The sequence below is a fragment of the Zootoca vivipara genome, chromosome 1 (genome assembly GCF_963506605.1).
Source record: "Zootoca vivipara chromosome 1, rZooViv1.1, whole genome shotgun sequence".
NCBI lineage: Eukaryota > Metazoa > Chordata > Lepidosauria > Squamata > Lacertidae > Zootoca > Zootoca vivipara.
Genome location: NC_083276.1, coordinates 66,410,123 through 66,430,350, shown reverse-complemented (window position 1 = coordinate 66,430,350; position 20,228 = coordinate 66,410,123). Strand labels below are relative to the sequence as shown.

At 41.2% G+C, this 20,228-nt stretch overlaps 1 protein-coding gene across 11 annotated transcripts in view; it reads left to right on the top strand.

Annotated features, from left to right (window-relative positions):
- Positions 1-20,228, top strand: part of TEAD1 (TEA domain transcription factor 1) — a 168,169-nt gene that overhangs the window by 53,534 nt on the left and 94,407 nt on the right. For 10 of the 11 annotated variants that reach the window (XM_060275574.1, XM_060275573.1, XM_060275582.1 and 7 more), the window contains one exon: positions 17,281-17,534. In XM_060275574.1, coding sequence (XP_060131557.1) covers positions 17,387-17,534 — 148 coding nt within the window. In that variant the 5' untranslated portion in view covers positions 17,281-17,386. Of the gene's footprint in view, positions 1-17,280; positions 17,535-20,228 lie in introns of those variants that run through there. The other variant, XM_060275594.1, reaches the window with a different exon arrangement.

Genomic DNA, 20,228 nt, shown 5'->3' with positions numbered 1-20,228 from the left:
ATTTGAAACTGGAAAACTTCAATTATTCTGAATGCACCAAGGCTCTCTGAAGACTCTCTCCCCCCAGCTGTACTCAATCATGATTTCTTTTTTGCCCTGCAGTAACGTGAAAGTTAGTTGGACTTGAGTGGATAGCATTGTCTTGCTTGATATATAGAAAGAAAGATATTGTGTGTTAAATAATAAAAAGCAGAGGCCTGGGATGTTTTTCAAAGCTTCCAAAAATAGTTTCAAATCCTGTGCCAACATTGCTTCAGCCAAAAACTCCATGAAAAAAACACAACCAACTAATGGAGTTTGGATCTGTGTTAGCCTGTGAATGTTTGCATGCCTATTCAATCAGCAGAAGAGGTAGGAGTTTGTTTTTTAAAAGAGAAGATTGTTTGAAGAGGACAACATCAGATGTTCCCGAGAGTCTAATAATAATAATAATAATAATAATAATTAATGTCACTAGTCCCATAGTGCTGCTGGGATTGGGTTTAGGTTGGCAGGTTCTCGTGGGGGAAGAAAACCTGCCCTGGAGGAGGTGGGAATCTCTCCTTAACCCCTCAAGGTCAGTCACTTTGGAAGAAGGATCAAGGATGCTGCCTCCCTCCTCTGATCTTCCCATGGAGCAAGAAGCCTTGGTGGAGGCTGGAGAGGGTTTTACTCAGGTGCCTGGGCAGAAGCTTGCAGTCTTGTCACCTAGAACCAGGCTTGATGGGAGCAGATGCACCTGCCCCTACACCTCAATTTTCCCGCAAGGCAGAAGAGTCTCATGAGTGAGCGCAGCTTGGTGGGAGGGGCAGGAAAGGTTGTTGGGACATAGAACCATAGAAGTGTAGAGTTGGAAGACACCCCCAAGGGTCAGTTCCCTGAATTGTGGCTCCTCCTAACTTTGTCTGCTGCCAAGCCTATTCTGTCACTTCCTGGAATAAACATCTCTATCTTATTTCCGAGCAAAAGCCTCTGTCTCAATTTGTTAGACAGGAGCCAGGATGGTTATGTTGTAAAACTAGTTCACTTTATTGATTATCCCTCATTATTACCAGCCCTGTAACCCACACCAACCTGCTTCTTAGGTGCAAGCATCTCAAGTGGGGTTCTTTTCTGATGGTTCATCACATGGCATGCCTACAACACAACCACATGGAAATAGCCTATTGCCTGAGGGCACGACTGTCAGTTGCCCTGTGGTTGTGGGTCTTGTTACAAGAATGCTATGAGGTGATCCCTCAGGAAATAAGAAGAGTTGTGCTTGAACTAACCAATGGGCCCATCTTGTTTGCCACAGTGGCCAAGCAGGGCATGAAGGCAATAGTCCTCACCCACTATTGCATCCTATCAGCTAGAACTCAGAGGCATAATAGAGGCTGTGTTAAACGAAGCTACACTTAGCCTGTTTTATCTCGGCTGGTCTCTGAGTGTAAGATTGTAGGTACACAGTGACCTCAGTCAGAAACAGTATTAGCATGTGGTTTCGTGCTACATGATGAGCTATGATGAGCTTTAGCAGGAGTAGGCAACCTAAGGTCCGTGGGCCAGATGCGGCCCAGTCGCCTTCTCAATCTGGCCTGCGGACGGTCCAGGAATCAGCATGTTTTTACATGAGTAGAATGTGTCCTTTTATTTAAAATGCACCTCTGGGTTATTTGTGGGGCATAGGAATTATGTTCATTATTATTTTTTCAAAACATAGTCCAGCCCACCACATGGTCTGAGAGACGGTGGACCGGCCCACGGCTGAAAAAGGGTGCTGACCCCTGAGCTATAGGGTCATGCACTTTCCCTCCCCTCCATTTTCAATGGCAGTCCACCAACTCAGTTTGCTCTCTCTATGTAGATAAATAGATATAGATATACAGTATAGGACCCACACTATTATTTTGATTATGATTTGTTTTAAACTGTTTCAATGTTTTCTTTTAAACTGTAACCTGCCCTGGAACCTTAGGGTGAAGGGCAGGTAAATCATCATCAGATTCTTAGCTATGGTTTATGAAAACAAACCAACTTCAGAACATGGTTTACGGTTCTGTTGTGTTTCCCCGAACCATAGCTAAGTTTAAATACAGTTTTGGGCCCTCAGGCAAAATGATAATGGATTGATAACAGAAGCAAAAGCTACACCAGAGGAGGGGAGGGCGGAATGCACAAACTTGAAGGGTCATGAATGCTAGATTAAACTATAGTTTAGCATTTTGGCTGAACTAGATGAGTGTGCCAGGATTTAAAAATTCCTTGTCATTATTAATGTCACATTTATTCTGATATCTAATTTTAAAAGCAGGCGAATAAAATGTTGTTGTACAGTGTTTGTATTTTATTTAAAGAATTATTATGTTTTATCTTATTTTATTACCCAGCCAAAGGTCCCAGGAAGTGTTACGACAATTTAAAATACATTTTAAAAACCCTACAATTTCAAGTAATGCACCTTAAAGATACAGTAGAAAACACTGAAATAATCCTATACCTAGATGCGGCAAAGCCCATGGAATTGAAGGAACAGATCATCAATTCTAAATGGTAATTTATACAGTAGAAATAAGCTGGATTTTAAAAAAATGTTTCTTTTTATGCAAGAAGCACCTGGTGTGGAAAATCAATTGAAACTCCCAATGGGGTCATAGACCAGGATGTGAAGGCAAAATGGCTGGAAATAGCATTTCCTAACTTCTCTCTCCCGCCCAGTTTATATTAATAGTAGTTGATTGTAGAACTTGTGTTTCTAAGGTTAGCTTTGTGTGCCTGAGTGCATGGGTGAGAAAGTCATTGATGAAAAATTCGGCTCAGTGCACTTCATTCAGTTTTTGAATCACTTCACACATAAGGAGTCTAATTCAAAATATATTAACAACAATACAAATTAAAACAAAACAAATATGCACTGAAAGTGTTAATCTGCAAAAAATCCCCCAACAGCGTAAAAAAAGCGCTTCACCCACATAAGGGTGGACACCAAAAGGAAACGGCCAAAAGCCAGATTATTTGAGCTGTTCAAATGCCAAAATGCCCAAGATATTATTATTTCACATTGAAACCTAATATTATAGCGAGTATACTGGACACTGGATATTATAGAACTAGTTCTATGAGAGTTACAAGAATAAATTGTGACAAGTTCATAATATGTTGATAGTAAAGGGGATGTATCAAGATACTTAGTTAGAAATCTCATGAGAGACAGAAAAGGCCAGGGGAATTTTAGGGGCCTCTGCAAACTCTTTAAAGCGGGCCTGGGAAACTTCGTGATACAAATCACTCTGGTTGTAACCATTCTGAGCCAACTGTAAAAGCCTAAACTCCTTAAAAATCAAAAGGCAGCTTTCTGGGAGGAGGATGCTGAGATTAAGCATTTACTGGTCCATAGTGGATGCCAAATCATCAAGGTATTAAAAAAGGTTTTATTTTTTTAAAAAAATCACACACTTGAGTTTGTAAAATCAAATCCCTTTTCCCAGTAGTATACTTGTACATATAACACATGTTTCCATTAAGCGTTCCAGTACAGTATAGTGCTGTGGATTGGCACAGTAACTGCACAATCTCAAATAATAAGGAAGAGAATGCTGAATGGAAATAGCTGATCATTGTATTGTAAAATTGGGTTTAAGCAAGGGTTGCAGTTTGCCTCCAATGTGGGAATAATTTTGGATATCAGTTTGATCTTAGGCCAGGTTTTTCATTGTCTGCTACTTTCAGTGGTAGCTGCAGATGTGCAAGAACCCCCCCCCCTTTTTAAGGCATACTTTTAAAGTGTGTGGGAGTGTGAAGTCTTAAACAGTGAACAAAAGATGTGTTCATAAAATAACATTCTAGCATCTGCTTTAGCAGCTGAGCAGTAGTAGCCGAGGGCCATTGCATATCATGGTTTTTCAATACACACATGTGCATTTTGGGATAAAAATGAAGTGACCGTATGTAAGTCATGTATAAGACAACCGAAAGCGTTTAAAAGGTTTGTATGTCTTCTCTCCATAAGACATATGATGGTATGGGCTTGAATCTGTTTCTCACAAAAATAACGGGAGGTACAGCAATAGCAATAATAATAGTAATAATAATAGTAATAATAATTTATTATTTATACCCCGCCCATCTGGCTGGGTTTCCCCAGCCACTCTGGGCGGGTTCCAACAGAAAAATGAAATAAAATAATCTATTAAACAGAAAAATGAAATAAAAAAATCTATTAAACAGAAAAATGAAATAAAAAAATCTATTAAACAGAAAAATGAAATAAAAATAATCTATTAAACATTAAAAGCCTCCCTAAACAGGGCTGCCTTCAGATGTCTTCTAAAAATCTGGTAGCTGTTTTCCTCTTTGACATCTGATGGGAGGGCGTTCCACAGGGTGGGCGCCACCACCGAGAAGGCCCTCTGCCTGGTTCCCTGCAACTTGGCTTCTCGCAACGAGGGAACCGCCAGAAGGCCCTTGGTACTGGACCTCAGTGTCCGGGCAGAACGATGGGGTGGAGACGCTCCTTCAGGTATACAGGACCGAGGCCATTTAGGGCTTTAAAGAAGTATAGGAGTCAGCTTACTGGCTCATACCAATCGCTAGACAGGGGAGTTGTTTAATTGTCCACTATTCTCTGAGGCAGGGGCACTAATGACACACCCTGTCCCAGCCACATAGAAGGCATATTTAATGTTACAAACCTCATAAAACAGATTCCCTTGGAAATCATGGAAAATATTAGAATTATATAATTTGGGATTTCTGAAAACTCTGAAACATTAGGAAGAAACAAAGAGCCTTTTAAAAGGTCATACAACTCATTTCTGTGTGCTGTGAGAGAAGATTCATCTTACTTAAAAGCATCCATAGCTCTAAGAAAGAACATTCCGGAAATTTCTAGGCTGTTTTGACTCACTCTCATTATACATAGGCAGTTCTTCCAAAGAGTCCTTGTAGTTTCTTGAGTGAAGGTCCCAGAACGATGCTGCTCTGCATCATGGTTTACATTACATTACAACAAATGGTTTACATTTGTTGCAGGATTGCATTTAAAGCTTCACAATGCTAAACCATGGGTTAAACATGGGCGTCACCAGTATGCAGGTGACATAGCTCCCCATCTTGCATTCATAGTTCAGTTGAAGGGAGCTAGTAGAAGTTCTGAACCTGTGCTTGGGGGAGCTGATGTTACTGCTCCACTCAGTCCAGCACAATAATGTAACAACTCAGGTCATATCTTGCCTATCAGACTGATCTAATGTGAAGGGTAAGGAGTGATGTTGAGTCATATCACCCCCCTTTAAGATCTGGAGACTGGAGTTTCCCTTTCTCCATTGATCATCAGAAAATAACCTGTGGAGATCAAGAGATACTTCTCCTCTCACTCCCTATAGCAGAGATGCAATGTGGGACTGGATACACTGCCTCTTCAGGGATAGTTCTCCTCACTTCTACAGTGATGCTGTGGGGAGGAGTGTTTGTGTGTGAGAGAGTGAGCAAGAGAATGGGAACATGCCCCCTATGGTGCTTGTGGTCTGTATGTTTGCACACATGCATGGGTGTAAGTGGACTTGTGCTGGCATGCGGCCCTTGGAGCGGTGGCTAATCATCAATGTGGCCCTCAAGCCACATTGGCCCTCAAGCTGTGACTTTGGGCAATATCTACTGCCCAAGAACAGGTGATAATTTCACAGCAACTCCAAGGAAGCTGGCCCACTGAAATGGTTGTGAATATTCCTCCATCAGAGTGATCATTTGGCAACTATTGATGGCCGTCATTGTGAACTCACTCAAGGCTCTTTTCCTCTATAATTCTCATTCATTCACACCAACAGGTGCCACTTTCTCTAGTGCTATTGCACATTGTGTGCCTGTAGTATATGCCTGAATACAGCAACCCAAGGGGCTGGATGAGAATCACCTGTGCAGTTGCTTGCAGGATTCCCATTCATGGCACAGCCACGAGGAGAAGCTCTGTGAGGAAGAAGGTTCCATAAAATCCAGGCCTCAGTTGGATGTAATTCAAGATTCTCATAAGAATGAATGGCATACATTACATTGCAACCCAGAATATTTAGAATAGGATGACATAAATAAAAGGAAATAAAAAACAAAATTATTACTAGCAGAAATTTGTTTTGGGCACCTATTGGTTGTTTTCTGTTGCAACCATATTCTGTATGCTTTGTGTTGTCTCCTCTATCTCAGTCTCCAAGGTTTCACAATCCTGGTGAATGCCAGCAGAGTTATTTTTATAGTAAACTGATACCTTAAAAACAGGGCTAAACTACATAAGCAACGAGGAGATGAAACAAGGCTGCCCACATAAATCTGAACTGGTGACAGAGGGTGCTTCACTGACAAGCGATAACTGCAAGGGAAATGTAGGCTGAATACATAACCTATGATATTGGTTTTGGTAAATGTCATTGTTGGTCATAGCGTAGGATGTGTTTTAAAATGGATATCAATTAAAGATCACCACAATGTGGGGTTTTTTAAAGATGTCTCTGCAAGGCAGGGGTTTATGTAGATCTGTGTTTATAATTCATTATTGAATTAATTTATGATTCAGCTTTGATATATGTCTCAAGGCAGCCTATAAGCATGCTGCTAAAACAGTTAAAATATTTTTAAAGCAGTACAACAACAAATGGAACCTGAGGGATAGCTTAGTTGGTAGAAAATGAGACTCTTAATCTCGGGGTTGTGGGTTCGAGCCCCATGTTGAGTGAAAGATTCCTGCACTGCAGGGGGGTTAGACTAGATGATCATCGTAGCCCCTTCCAACTCTACAGTTCTTTGATTCTGTGATTCAGGTTGTAGGAGCTAACAGCCGGAGGGCATTTTCATGTAGGGTTGCCAGAATCTACAGTGTCCTGTCATTGTTATTGCTGTGGAAGTATGTCTGAAAATGGATTCCATGATATTCTATAGATATGGAAGCACATTCTTGTAAAGGCGGGGGGGGGAGGGGGAGGGGAAGAAACATGAGTAGGGTTGCCAGACTCAGTAGTGGACAGGACTTCTGTGCCTTTAATTGCCCTGCTCTCTTTTGAGTCTGGAAACCTTAAAGAGAAACCAGCAGACCCTTTGCTTGGAAATTAAACAAAGGGTCTGCTGGTTTCTCTTTAAGGTTTCCAGACTCAAAAGAGAGCAGGGCAATTAAAGGCACAGAAGTCCTGTCCACTATTGAATCTGGCAACCCTAAACATGAGGGGCAATATAAATAAGTGATGGAAGTAGCTGATTAAATAATAAACACATAGATAATAAATACACAGACCCAGCTATGAAGATGATATCCCTAACCTCTGCAGGATGCCAACATCCCACTTTTCTGCCTGCTGGTGGAAAGTGACTTTATCTCTTCTCCTAACAATCTGTGCATCTTCCTACAAGGGAAACAAAGGTTGAGAGAAAAAGAGTGAGAGAAGAACAAAATGGCAAATCGATTGCTAGCAATGATACCCAAGCTATACATCCAAGAGCGGACTGAGTGTGAGCAATATGTTTCCTGTGAGGTGGTATTTCTCTCTAGTTTTCTGGGAGGGGAAAATTTGACCTTCTGCGCATGTTGAAAAACTCACCTCTTTGCCATCCTTATAAAGGATTTTTGAGGATGTGGGTCGAGCCTATTCTCCCCCCCCCCAACTGCACTTTTTAATGAGGGTGTCTAGAGGCCTGCCTTGGTTATCCATTGTTGTGGAAATAAATAACTAGCCAAAGGGCTGTTGTAGCAACCTGTTTTTGAAATATTGAATACAGCTGGCAGGTTCAAAGGATGGCTGACCCACATGGTTGGCAGGCTGCCAGAAGGCTTATATAGCTATCAAGTGCAAGGCTGGGCTCTCGCACCTCTTTGCACCTGCTGCCGGAAGGCTTTTCCCACCCATGTGCAAAACGTAGAGTGGGATTTGTAGACAGCTGCTACCAGCACAGTCTGGTTTGCCTGTTTTGCTAGGGAGATGTAGCCAGAGTGCCTTGGTTCAGGTTAAGTTCAGACATCATGCCAAACCAGTTTGCAGCCACCATCATTTGGAACCTAAATCACAGCTTGAACTTTCAGGTGTAGAGGCAAACCACAGTTTGGGTTGCCACATGAAGCCCTATCTTCACATTGCCCTTTGCCTTTCCTGCATTGTACCAGAATCTAGGATGTTGCCCCAAAGTGCTTTGCCTTATCCAGGTGCCGGGAAAGTGGCACCTTTGTTTGCTAGAGTGTTATTGGCTGTCTACTTATGGTCCTGCCTGCTCAAAAAGCGGCCTTTTGTTTCATGCAAAATGTTTCTTGCGACCCTTTGCTGGCAGAAGAAATACACCTGCTCAGGGCACTTTAATACATTCTTAGATCATATATTCCGGAGTTGAATGCTAAGATTGAAAATAGATTCCCAGCCCCGGCCTTGGTGAACCCATGCACAAATTTAGCAAAGACTGCTGGTCATGTCAGGCCCACCTTGGGCATATCGCCACTTGGGCACATAACAATCAACATGAGGAAGCTACGCTGGATAAGATGCTTATGGGCAGTGCTTGCTTACTATTTGTGCTCCTCACTGTATTCCAGAAGTACAATGGGCATTAATGAAAATGGGCAGGCTATTGCCATTCATTTTTCCAAGGCAGGCAGAAGCACAAGCTGCTGCATTAGTACCTGTGGGGCATATATGAAGACTCTGAAGAAAAGACAGTAAAAGGTGCCCAAAAAGAGAATGCTATTTCCAAGTGCAAAGAGTTTGATATAGCTGGTTTGGGGAGTCACAAGGGAGGAGGGTAGGGCTCTGTGTAGAACAGAGCACATGTTTAGGAAGGCAACATATGGCAATCGGCCAGGGAATGTTTTGGGAACAGCAACTCCAGTTGAATCTCTGACATTGCCCAGCTTTTGGACACGTGCAGCCGCGTATAGGTCCATGATGGAAAATGGGAGCGGGGAAAGAGCAGCGCTGGAGGATGAAAAATTGCTTTATGGTGCATTACGCCAAATGTTAAGGTGACAGTTGTAGGGGGCTGGTGTGTACACATGCACAGACTTGCACATGTGAATGGCACTGACGGTTTACTTGGGCTGACTTTCTAGTAAACACGCATAGAATGTGGACGCAATGGTCCACCCACAATCAGGTGTTTCATGGCTGCAACTTCAGACGCGCAAAATTGTGAAGAATGTCCCTATATGGTTAAACATTTCTACAGTGGAAATTTCTGCACCTAAAAACACAAGAAGAGATCTGTGGGATCAGGCCCATCTAGTCCAGCATCTGGTTCTTACAGTGGCCAACTAGATGCCTGTGGGAAGTCTGGAAGCTGGGCCTGAGCACAGGAGCACTCTCCCCACTTGCAATTCCCTTCAGCTGTGATTCAGGGGCATAATGCCTCCAACAGCCGATTAGCTTTTCCTTGAAAACCATGTGTTCCACTTATAAGGGCCCATTGCAGACCTGTAACTTCCTTTTACTTAGGTAAGTGGAGAATGAATGAAGGATATGCAACAGCACTGTGTTACCTTAGCTTGGTGACTATGTTTTCCAGAACCCCTGTGTGTTTAAATATTGCCCTTCCAAAGCTGCCTCCCTAATGAATTTTGGTATTCTTTTACTGACTTGGTCAGTGTTCCATTGGTCATGTTTGTTTGTTTATTAAAATATTTCATACGATCTACACTTGAAATGTGGAGGTTAGGAATGGGGTGCCATTGGTTTGAAAAAACTCACATTAAAGTTTTCTAGTATAGATGTAGGCCACCTCTTATTGCAATGTTGGAGGAGAGAGTTAAAGGGCTGCAGTCTTGTTTGAGCAAGGACCTTCGAAAACTACACAATCCCTTCACTGTGCTTTTGTAGTTGTCTTTTTTAAAAAACAAACAAACCAGTTTATTAAGTTTTAGCACTGAACAACAACAGAAGGGCGCTTTTCATTAGCCCCCCTTTGCTCCCTTTGAAAAACACTCTTGAGTTTGCCCACCCAGAAAGGCATGCTGGCCTGATGGCCTTGACAGTCAATATGTATTCCCTCCTTCCCTTTCAGACTGTGGGCAATTTGTGGACTTTGTCCTCACTTATGTAGTCATGTTGCCAAATCTAGGTGGATACACGGCACTGAGGTATCATCACATTCACTGCATGATCCCTTTTGGCTGGTGTTACATAGCAAAGAAAGAAGCCCCAAAATAGAATTTGGGCTGAAATCCCAACTCCACTTACCTGGGAATGGGCCCCATTGAATTCAGTTGGACTTACTTCTGAGTAGATGTGGTTACAATTGCGCTGTAATGCAGCAGTATGTCAAAGCTACACAAAAAGGCACGAAAAAGCACAAGTCTACAAAGAGTTTTCTTCAAAGGACTTTTCACACTCATTGAAATACCCATTTTCTGCCGTGTAGATGAATGTGAAAATTTAGCACAGCTCTAAAACTGTTTCTCATGAACTAGGTAATTATGCTGCACATAAAATGATCATGTGATGGGATACTTTTTTGAAAGACTTATTTATTTTGCAAAATTTTGCACACAACTATTCTAGCAGAAGAGTTCTGCTGTACTTTTGCTTGTGTCATGACTGCAATTTGCCTGAGTTTTTGCAGTCAAGTAGAAAATACTTCTTAAATGCAGAACTAGCTTTCCCCCCTCTTTAAAAGCAAGTAAGTAGGCAGTGAGCCAGATATGCTGAAATTAAGCAAATAGGGCTAAAAACCCCAAGGCCTTAGGCAGAACTGTTGTACCCTTAATAGCACCATGGTGGAGAGGCTGAGTGTGTCTGTAAGGAGCAGGTCAGCAAGAACAGTGTAGTCTAGTACAGGCTAATGTGGAAGCCAGACTTTGCAGTGGCACTACTTCAAATGCCAGGGCAACATCTAGAAATCAGAGCTCTTTTTAATTTCATATTATTTTAATTAATGACCTGACATTAAGCCACATTTACTTCTGGTAATCATGGTCCTTGCTGTTTCAGATTATTTTAATGAATAAGGTGATGGATTAAAAAGTAATTGTGTGAAATCTTATGCAATTATAAAAGTTACAGTTTTAAAAAATAAGACCAGATTGTGTTAGCACAATTGGTAGAGCATGAGGCTCTTAATCTCTGGGGTTGTGGGTTCAAGCCCCACGTTGGGCAAAAGGTTCCTGCATTGCAGGGGGCATAGGAGCCAGCTCCAGGGGTGTGTGGGTGGGTGGGTGCTTGGGCACCCACAATAATATAATTGTGGGGCACCCACAAAGTCAATGAGAAAATCCAGCAGGTGGCAGCTGCCTCTGAGAGAGAAGCAGCGAGCCAGCCAGGCACCCTTTCCTCAGGGAGGAGCTCAGACATGGAGGCAGACAGACTCTGCCTCCACCTCCACCTCCCCCAGAAAATGGTGCGTTGCTGGCTATGGAGAGGAGGAGGAAGAGGAGCAGCTGCCAGCCACCGCAACAGGCGTGTAAGTGTGATGTCACATATCCGAATTGTGTTGGCAGGCACCCATAGTCCTAAGGGATGGATGGCACCTCTGGCAAGGTGTTAGACTAGAATGACCCTCGTGGTCCCTTCCAACTCTACAGTTCTATGAGTCTATGAGCCCTGAGTGCTCACTGGAAGGACAGATCATGAAGCTGAGGCTCCAATACTTTGGCCACCTCATGAGAAGAGAAGACTCCCTGGAAAAGACCCTGATATTGGGAAAGAATGAGGGCACAAGGAGTAGGGGACGACAGAGGACGAGATGGCTGGACAGTGTTCTTGAAGCTACCAACATGAGTTTGACCAAACTGCGGGAGGCAGTGGAAGACAGGAGTGCCTGGCACGCTAGGGTCCATGGGGTCACGAAGAGTTGGACACAACTAAACGACTAAACAACAACAATGAGTGGTAAAGGAGACTTTTATTTTTTTGGACAGGGTGGACATGCACTCAAGCCAAAGACTATGGGAAGATGGTTGAGAACACTATAAAAGGAAATTACTGAGTAGAATTTATTGCTGGGTCCTTTATTTTCACGGCTTAACTTTGCTAAAGAAGAAATTGCCAAAGAGAGTGGAGTGTTGGTATTGGACATGATTTAATAGAATTGGCTAGGATAAAACTTGGAAGTGGTCTGCTAAACTGTGGGAACAAGACTTCACTTTAGTGTTGGGGAATGCTAAGAATACAACGCAAGAGTAGCTCTGCTGGATCAGATCAAAGGTCTGTCCAATCCTGCATTCTGTTCTCACAGTGGCCAGATAGATGTATACAAGTAGGGTATGAACTTGATAGCACTCTTGTGCTCCAGCCACCAGTAGTCAGAGACATACTGCCCAAATTACACATGGGGGACTCAAGTGACATTTGAACTAAGGGTATACAAATTTGCTCATGCTCTTTATCACTACACTACACCATTGCTCAGAGTTGTGGTTTTTCCAGTGGCATCATTGTTTCAGCAAGTAGTAAGGATTAAGACAGAAAGAGGAAATCTTCTCAGTTAATTGGATTCATTATTTGTTACTTCTCCTTTTCTAACTGTGCAAAAAGGAAGTAAATGGTGTGGAGTTTTTGTTTTTGTTTTTTTTGGGTTTTTTTGGAATGAAACTATGTTTTTACTAGGCACCCTTTTTAAACAGATACATAGTGCAACTCTACTGCAATTGAAAGTTCTCAAAAGGCAACCACAAACTATAGAGATTTCTTTCATGGTAAAACCATATACTAGGGTGATTCTAATGTTGCAGAGGCAGTGGAAGACAGGAGTGCCTGGCGTGCTCTGGTCCATGGGGTCACGAAGAGTCGGACACGACTAAACAACAAATTGTTGTAGAATCACTTGCTCACAACCTGACTTTCTTTATCCAGTTGACATGGAGGAAAATTGCATCTGCTGTAGTAGGCTCCACCCATTGGGGTCTTCCTGACGTGGGTTGCTACCTTGCATAGTTCAAAAGTCAGTGGGTTGAACTGTTGAGGAATCTTAAAACCACAGACTTGAAATGTAAATGATAAATTGCTCCATATGTACTTGAGGGAGAGTTATAGAAGATTCAGTGCTACCTTTTTATAATGCATTCTTCTATTTTCTTTCTCAAATACAGATGCTAAATAATTTTATATCACTAATTGGGCTCAGTTGGATAATTACATACTGATTTTCTGAATTTGTTAAAAGGCTGGCCATTCTTGTTTGCCTTGGTTATTTGCAAACAGGTTTTGCATGTGTGCAGAGTGTTATTAATGAGAGTGCATTTGTAGAAATAGGCTTGTGTGTTGGTTATTGAATGCATCGTTTAGTGATAAGGTCAGACAATAAAACATGTTGATTTGTGTATATTGAAGCTGTATATCAACTGAACCAAATGCTTTCTCCTCTGAGAAATCTGAGAACATAAAGCAACCAGGTGTAAATTGCTTGACTTACATCCCTGGATTTATTTTTTTAAAAGGTTAAATAAGCAATATTTACAATTAGACACACCATGTATTTCTGATGACCCAACTCACATACAAATTCTTATATATTTGTACTTGAGGATGAATATTTTAAACAAAATTTTTGTTTTCCTTCACGAATGAGTCTGATTGTGAATGATGCCCCACATTTGAGAGTGATCTATAGGAAAAGAACCTAAAGAATCTGAGAAGTATATGCAACATTGTGGAAGCTGCTTTGCCTTACTTTATTGGATTTCCAAAGAATTAATCCAGATTATTAAAATGATTTTCATTTCCCCAAATGTACTGAAGACAAAACAAAGATGATGCAGATGGCCAAGCCATCTCCTGTTCTTGTTGAAGGAAGGATTGTAAAAAAACGCAAAGACCTTGCAAAAAATTGGGAATTGCTCAATCACTGATCATTATCAACAAATAACAGCCCCTGTAGTTAACAGTTACTATGGTGGCAGATGGAAGTGAGAGCACCACATTCTCTGTAAAGAAAGGGGTGCATGTCTGCTCTAAAATAGTCATGTCTCTGCTTGCAACATCTTGTGCCTGCAGAAAAGGCCAAGGAAATACAAGGCAGAGACTGGAGATGTTAGCTGCCCTGGAAATGTTGATTTTGAACAGCGAGATATTTGACAGATTTATATCAGTTTTAAAAACTTTCAGCAAGTTCAAAGCAGATCTTGTCCATAACCAGTGAAACCATCCAGCTACATCAGGGGTCAGCAACCTTTACAGCTGTGGGCCGGTCCTCTGTCCCTCAGACCATGTGGTGGGCCGTACTTTTTTTTGGGGGGGGGGGAATGAACGAATTCCTATGCCCCACAAATAACCCAGAGATGCATTTTAAATAAAAGGGCACATTCTACTCATGTAAAAACACGCTGATTCCCGGACCATCCGCGGGCCGGATTGAGAAGACGATTGGGCCGCATCCGGCCCCTGGGCCTTAGGTTGCCTACCCCTGAGCTAGATGCATGTTTGAGTGTGGTGTTTGCTCAAGTTTACTTGAGTGCAGCACATACACATGTATGCCTGTGTACACATGTATACACACGTCAGTGTTCGGTATATCAATATAACTGTCTGTGCACTTGGGATTTGTATTGGGATGGTCAAGTAAAAGTAAATATTTTAGTTACCCTTTTTCTTCCATAAAAAAAAAATGAACCTAGAAAGTTTGCTAACATGTGTTGCAAAAGTAATATAATTTCAAAATTCTGCTTCCCCAAAGAGTTTCTTCATACTCAAGCTAGCACAGTACAAGGCTTAGGCCTTCAATAATAAGGAAAGGCCACTTGATATGAGGTATGGGTCTTAAAGGGATTATCAAGTTGCTGTTCCATGAAACAAAATGGAAGCCATCTAGTCTTTGAAATAAATTTTAAATATCCCTATGTTCTTGTTGATATTATTATTTATTTAATTTCTACCCCACCCTTCATCCAAATATCACAGGGCTGTTTACAATATAAAAACATAAAATGTATACCATAATAACAAACAGAAACAAAAACTGCCCAGCGACAGTTTAAAAGGCCATCGATGGTTTAATTAGCCAAAGCCCTGGGAGAAGGGGAATGTCTTTGCCTGGTGGGTGCCTAAAGTAAGGTTACCAGACGCCCCTGTTTCCCTGGGAGAGTCCCCGGATTTCCAAATCAGTCCCCTGACGAAATCCATCTATTTAGTAGGAAGTTGAAAAGTGTCCCCGGATTCATTGGGGGGAAAATCCAGTAACCTTAGCCTAAAGATATGTTATAAAAGTGCCAAGTGAGCTTCCCTGGGGACAGCATTTCACGAGCAGGAAGCCACCAGGCGTCTCACAGAGGGAACACACAAAGAAGACCCTCAGATGATGAGTGCAGGGTCCAGATCAATTCTCAACCCTGTGCCATATGCCCCTTACCCAACCTGCCCCACCCTACCCACCTTTACCCTGAAACACTGTGATTGGGTCCCCCATCTCTCCTCAACTCCTCTCCTCACTCCTTTCAATAAAAACAAACAAACAAACAACAGCAAAACCCATACAGAAATTAAAAACAGCTGAAAACAAATTCAAACAGTATTCAGTCACTCACAGACAAGTGGAATTTCTGTGTGGAATTTGTTAAAAGTTCATGAGAATGGATTTCCATGTGGTGCCTCAGAAGTAATCTGTGCAGGGGTGTTTTTACATGTGATCCCTGTGATTTGTGTAGATGCAGTGGCTCAAAGAACCATAACAGCTTGTTCCATACTAACATAGTAAGTTCTCACCTCCTTTGTAAAATATCCATCTGAGAAAGCACAATCCTGGAAACAAATATGTCAATATCTGATTTTTGCTTGTGGTCCTTATGCCCAATGAATCCCTTGAGTTCATAGAATGCAAAGATTCTAAAACAAATTACAGTAGTTTCTTGAATCAGAACTTTTATTCTCTCCTATTTTTCCTTAATTTACCTATTATTTTGAAGAAGAAAAAAGAAACCTCTTAGTACTGACATCTGGATTAATTTTTTTTTTAAAAAAAAGCAAGCATAAATCGAAGCAAATGTTTTTGGGAGGTTGGTTTTTCTTTTAACCCAGTCTTTGTCCACTAGTGTTCATTTTGTCCTTAATGAGATTCAGCTATGCTTTGACAAGTTGAGGCAAATTAATTCCTGATGCTTTCTTCACCATCCTTAGTGGGCTTACCACTGTGAAAAACTCAGCCTGATACAACAGTCTTTTGCCTAGAGCACACCTTCGTATCAGCAGTACATTTCCCACAAATATAAGAGAAACATTGATGTTATCTGTGAGTGGAATGGAGTTAGCAGGTGCTGTCATATTAGATTATTTCTTATTACCTTGATTCCACATCTGGAAGTGAGATTTTTTTTATTTAAAAAAAACTTTGTTCTATATCCGACACTTTTCTGAAACAGGTGTAAAATCTGGCCTGGTTACCCTTTCCTTTAGGTGTCATTTATTTTTAAACTCTTGGCCACCTTTTCTTCTTCGGGCACGAACTGTGCCATTCATATAGGTCAAGTAAGGGAAGTGTGCTGATTTTCCATCTGTGCCAGAACTCCTGAGGTGAATTAAAATAGCATAATGGCCATTTTTAAATAGAACAGTTTCCTTAGATTTAGTCCTTAGCTTCTAGAAACCCTTATAGTTATTGTTTGAATGAAGTCAGTGGAACTCACATATTTGTTCCAAACTTCCAGTCTTGTAATAAATATATTACACTTGCTGTGAGATTAGATATACCATGAAGTATTCTAACCCATTTATTTGTTAGATACAGACAAAGGTAAACTGGCCAATTTCAGTTACAGGTAGGTAGCCGTGTTGGTCTGATGTAGTCAAGACAAAATAAATAAATTCCTTCCAGTAGCACCTTAGAGACCAACTAAGTTTGTCATTGGTATGACCTTTCGTGTGCATGCATACTTCTTCAGATGTAGGATAAGTGGATTGTAGAGGGTTCTTAATTCTAAGACCCTTAGGTATAATGTCCAGGTTCTTGCATTTAGTCAGAAAGAAGATGTCAGTCTGTACCTGTGCAAGTTTCTCGGTGAGGTTGATGGACTTCCATTTCATGCGGCTCAATGTGGTGCCTTCCATAGTTCTAGTTACAGGTAGGTAGCCATGTTGGTCTGAGGTAGTCGAAACAAACAAACAAAAAATCCTTCCAGTAGCACCTTAGAGACCAACCAGGTTTGTTATTGGTATGAGGTTTCATGTGCATGCACACTTCTCAGTGCTACTGGAAGGAATTTTTTAATTTTGTTTTGGCCAATTTCAGTCTGGTTCCACAGAGTAATAGAACCCAGGACTTATTTTCCATTAGTTCTTGGTCTTTAACTTCTGTAATAACATTTTGTGGTTCTGCTATACTGGTTACTAAAACTAGTCAAGGAAAATTAACCTGTTGTCTTTGCTGTTTCCCCCTTTTTAGATTTATTCTCTTAAAGCTTCCAGGCTAAGGCTTGGAGAACCCAACCGTCACCATTGAGGCCAGCAGCTGGAGCGGCAGCGAGAGCCCTGCCGAGGACATTGAAAGAATGAGTGATTCTGCAGATAAACCAATTGACAATGATGCAGAAGGTGTCTGGAGCCCAGATATTGAGCAGAGCTTTCAGGAGGCACTAGCTATATATCCCCCTTGTGGGAGGAGGAAAATCATATTGTCTGATGAAGGCAAAATGTATGGTAAGTCATATAGATCCAGCCATTTTGAAAACAATTCAATAAATATTATGAAAAGTTGTTCATTTGTACAGATTAAAGGGCCACCTTCTTAAGAAATAAGCAAGTGCTAGCCATCATTATTGGGCGAGCTAATGAAATTAGAGTCATTTCGTTGCTGCTTTATATCAGGACGTAACAGAAGGGAGAATGACCACAATGACCAATAATTTAAAAAGGAGAAGAAACTCCTGTTGTGGTAGTTTGATCTGTTGTAAAAGTGTGACAAAATCTAAGCCCATTCAGAACTGTAAAGAAACTATAAATATCACATACTGTGCATTAGAGCAAACTTGTGTGCATCGTTTTGCTTTTTCTCCTTTTTCCTGATGGAGCTGAGAATTCTATGGAAGTGTCTATTACAGGATTTTTAGAACTGATAAAATTGCTTCTTTATATTAATCTTGAAGGTTTCATCAAAAGCTTTAAATACCTTCAGATAGTTTTTTGTGTTAAAAGAAACATGAAATATTAATTCATAAAGTGGTGTCCTCCTTTGTATTGAAAATATATACATCCCATTAAAAATGTAATCCCACTTGAACTTGTATTTGGCAATGCATTTGTAAGAGCTCAAGGGTAGATAAAGCACTTTTATTGTACACAGTTTATTGTAAAGTTCACTAACTTCCACCATCATTTCAGTTAAGTCGCCATAGAGTCTTTTCTTCCAAGTTGGGCTGCCATAGATTATCAGTTGTGCTGACAGTATTTCGTACATATATTTGATGTTTATCCCAGCTAGGGGATAAGTTGTTTTTACTTTTTGTTCTTTCCGAGTTGCTCCAGCTAATCTCCTGACTTTGGAGACTTAAGCTTCTTTTCCCTTTCCTTCAGTCCCTTCCCTTTCAGAAAATATTGCTGACTGCAGAGGTTTTTTTCCGTTCTGGCTTCTCGCATTGTGGAAAGCAGATGGCAGGTTGTTGCTGCGCTCTTTATTCTCCCCTAATCACTGAGTGTTTAGCGATTTCTGTCTTTTGTGCAGCTGGGCTTTCCAAGCCATGCGGAATCCTTACCTGATGAATCTTTCTCTGAGCATTAGAGAGCAACTTATTCCTCCACAATTGCAAATATGGTTCGCACAATGGGGTGTTTTGTCTTGAAACGCAGGCTCTTCCCCAGAAAGGATCAGTAGGAATCTGCAGAGCAAACTAGCATGCACTGTAAGTGGAAAGCAGATGGTATTGCAGCTGCCACCAGCTGTGTACCCCCTCCCTCTCCCCCCCCCAGTACTGGTTGGATGATGTAATGGAAACAAGGGGAAAAAATTCTTTCTGTGGTGTTGGAGTCTCTCACAGCCTGTCAGTGTCACAGAGAGGGAGAAACAGACCTTAAGGCGTTAGTTTGCAGCTGTCATGTGACCCTTGAAGCCAAATGAAACATAATGTCTGGAAAAATAGGCTTCTGATGAAGCTTCTCAGCTGCTGTTGGCAGAAACTTTCGAGGCCTCCTTCCTCCGGCTGCTGGATTCCCCCCTCCCCTTCTTTTGATTTGTATCAAACACCACAGTTTTACTTCTTCCCTTGGCTTCCCCTCCCGACACTGGTATACTTCCGTCATTTTTGTTATGTTTTAGTGATCCATGTGGTGATGGTAGTTTCTTATCACGAAATGAGGAGAAATTTGTTTTATGTGGTGGTTACATTCCCTGAAGAAGAACACCAAGAGGTTTTCTACAAAGGAGGGTTCATATGATTAGGATGTTATAGCCTGGTACCTGGAATTCCTTCTCTCCCTCATGGAACTAACTATATTATAAATTAATTTTTGAAACAGGTCTTTTACATGTGGTGCATTGGGATCTGTTATTATTACCATTATTCATTAAATTTGTATACTGCCCTTCATCCAAAGATCTCAGGGGCGGTTCACAGCCTAAAAATGCAAGACGAAAACAGAAAATACATGATAGAAACAAGAACGAAAGCAAAGCAAACCAATAACACCCCCGTAGCATTATTTTTCTGTAGTTGCCTGACAAGAGAGCACATATGCATGTATGAGCATATCTCTGTACATCCGTTTCCACTAGAACTTGAACCAGGTAAGATTTGTCCAACAATAGCAAATCCAAAATAATTGTGAAACTTGAGAAAAAGATCTGGGTGGGGGAGCCATTGAGGGTACTGTAAATATATCGGTGAATTCATTATTATTATTAATATATATATATATATATATATATATATATATATATATATATATATTAGATATATTATAGATCTGTCCTTCCAGTGAGCACTCAGGGCTGATTTCCTTCAGAATGGATAGGTTTGATCTTCTTGCAGTCCACGGGACTCTCAAGAGTCTCCTCCAGCACCATAATTCAAAAGCATCAATTCTTCGGCGACCAGCCTTCTTTATGGGTCCAGCTCTCACTTCCATACATCACTACTGGAAAAACCATAGCTTTAACTAGCCTTAATGTAGATGTTAAATAGCTAGGGGACAAGGTGGAAGAGATTTGAGTATGTTTAGAGGAGATTGAGAGGAGATATGATAGTTGTATTCAAATATCTAAATGGCTATCACATGGAAGATGGAGCAAGCTTGTCTTCTCTTACGCCCAAGGGAGTAGGACCTGAAATAATGGATTCAAGTGACAAGGAATGAGAGTCGAACTAAACATCAGGACGGACTTCTGATAGTAAGAGCTGT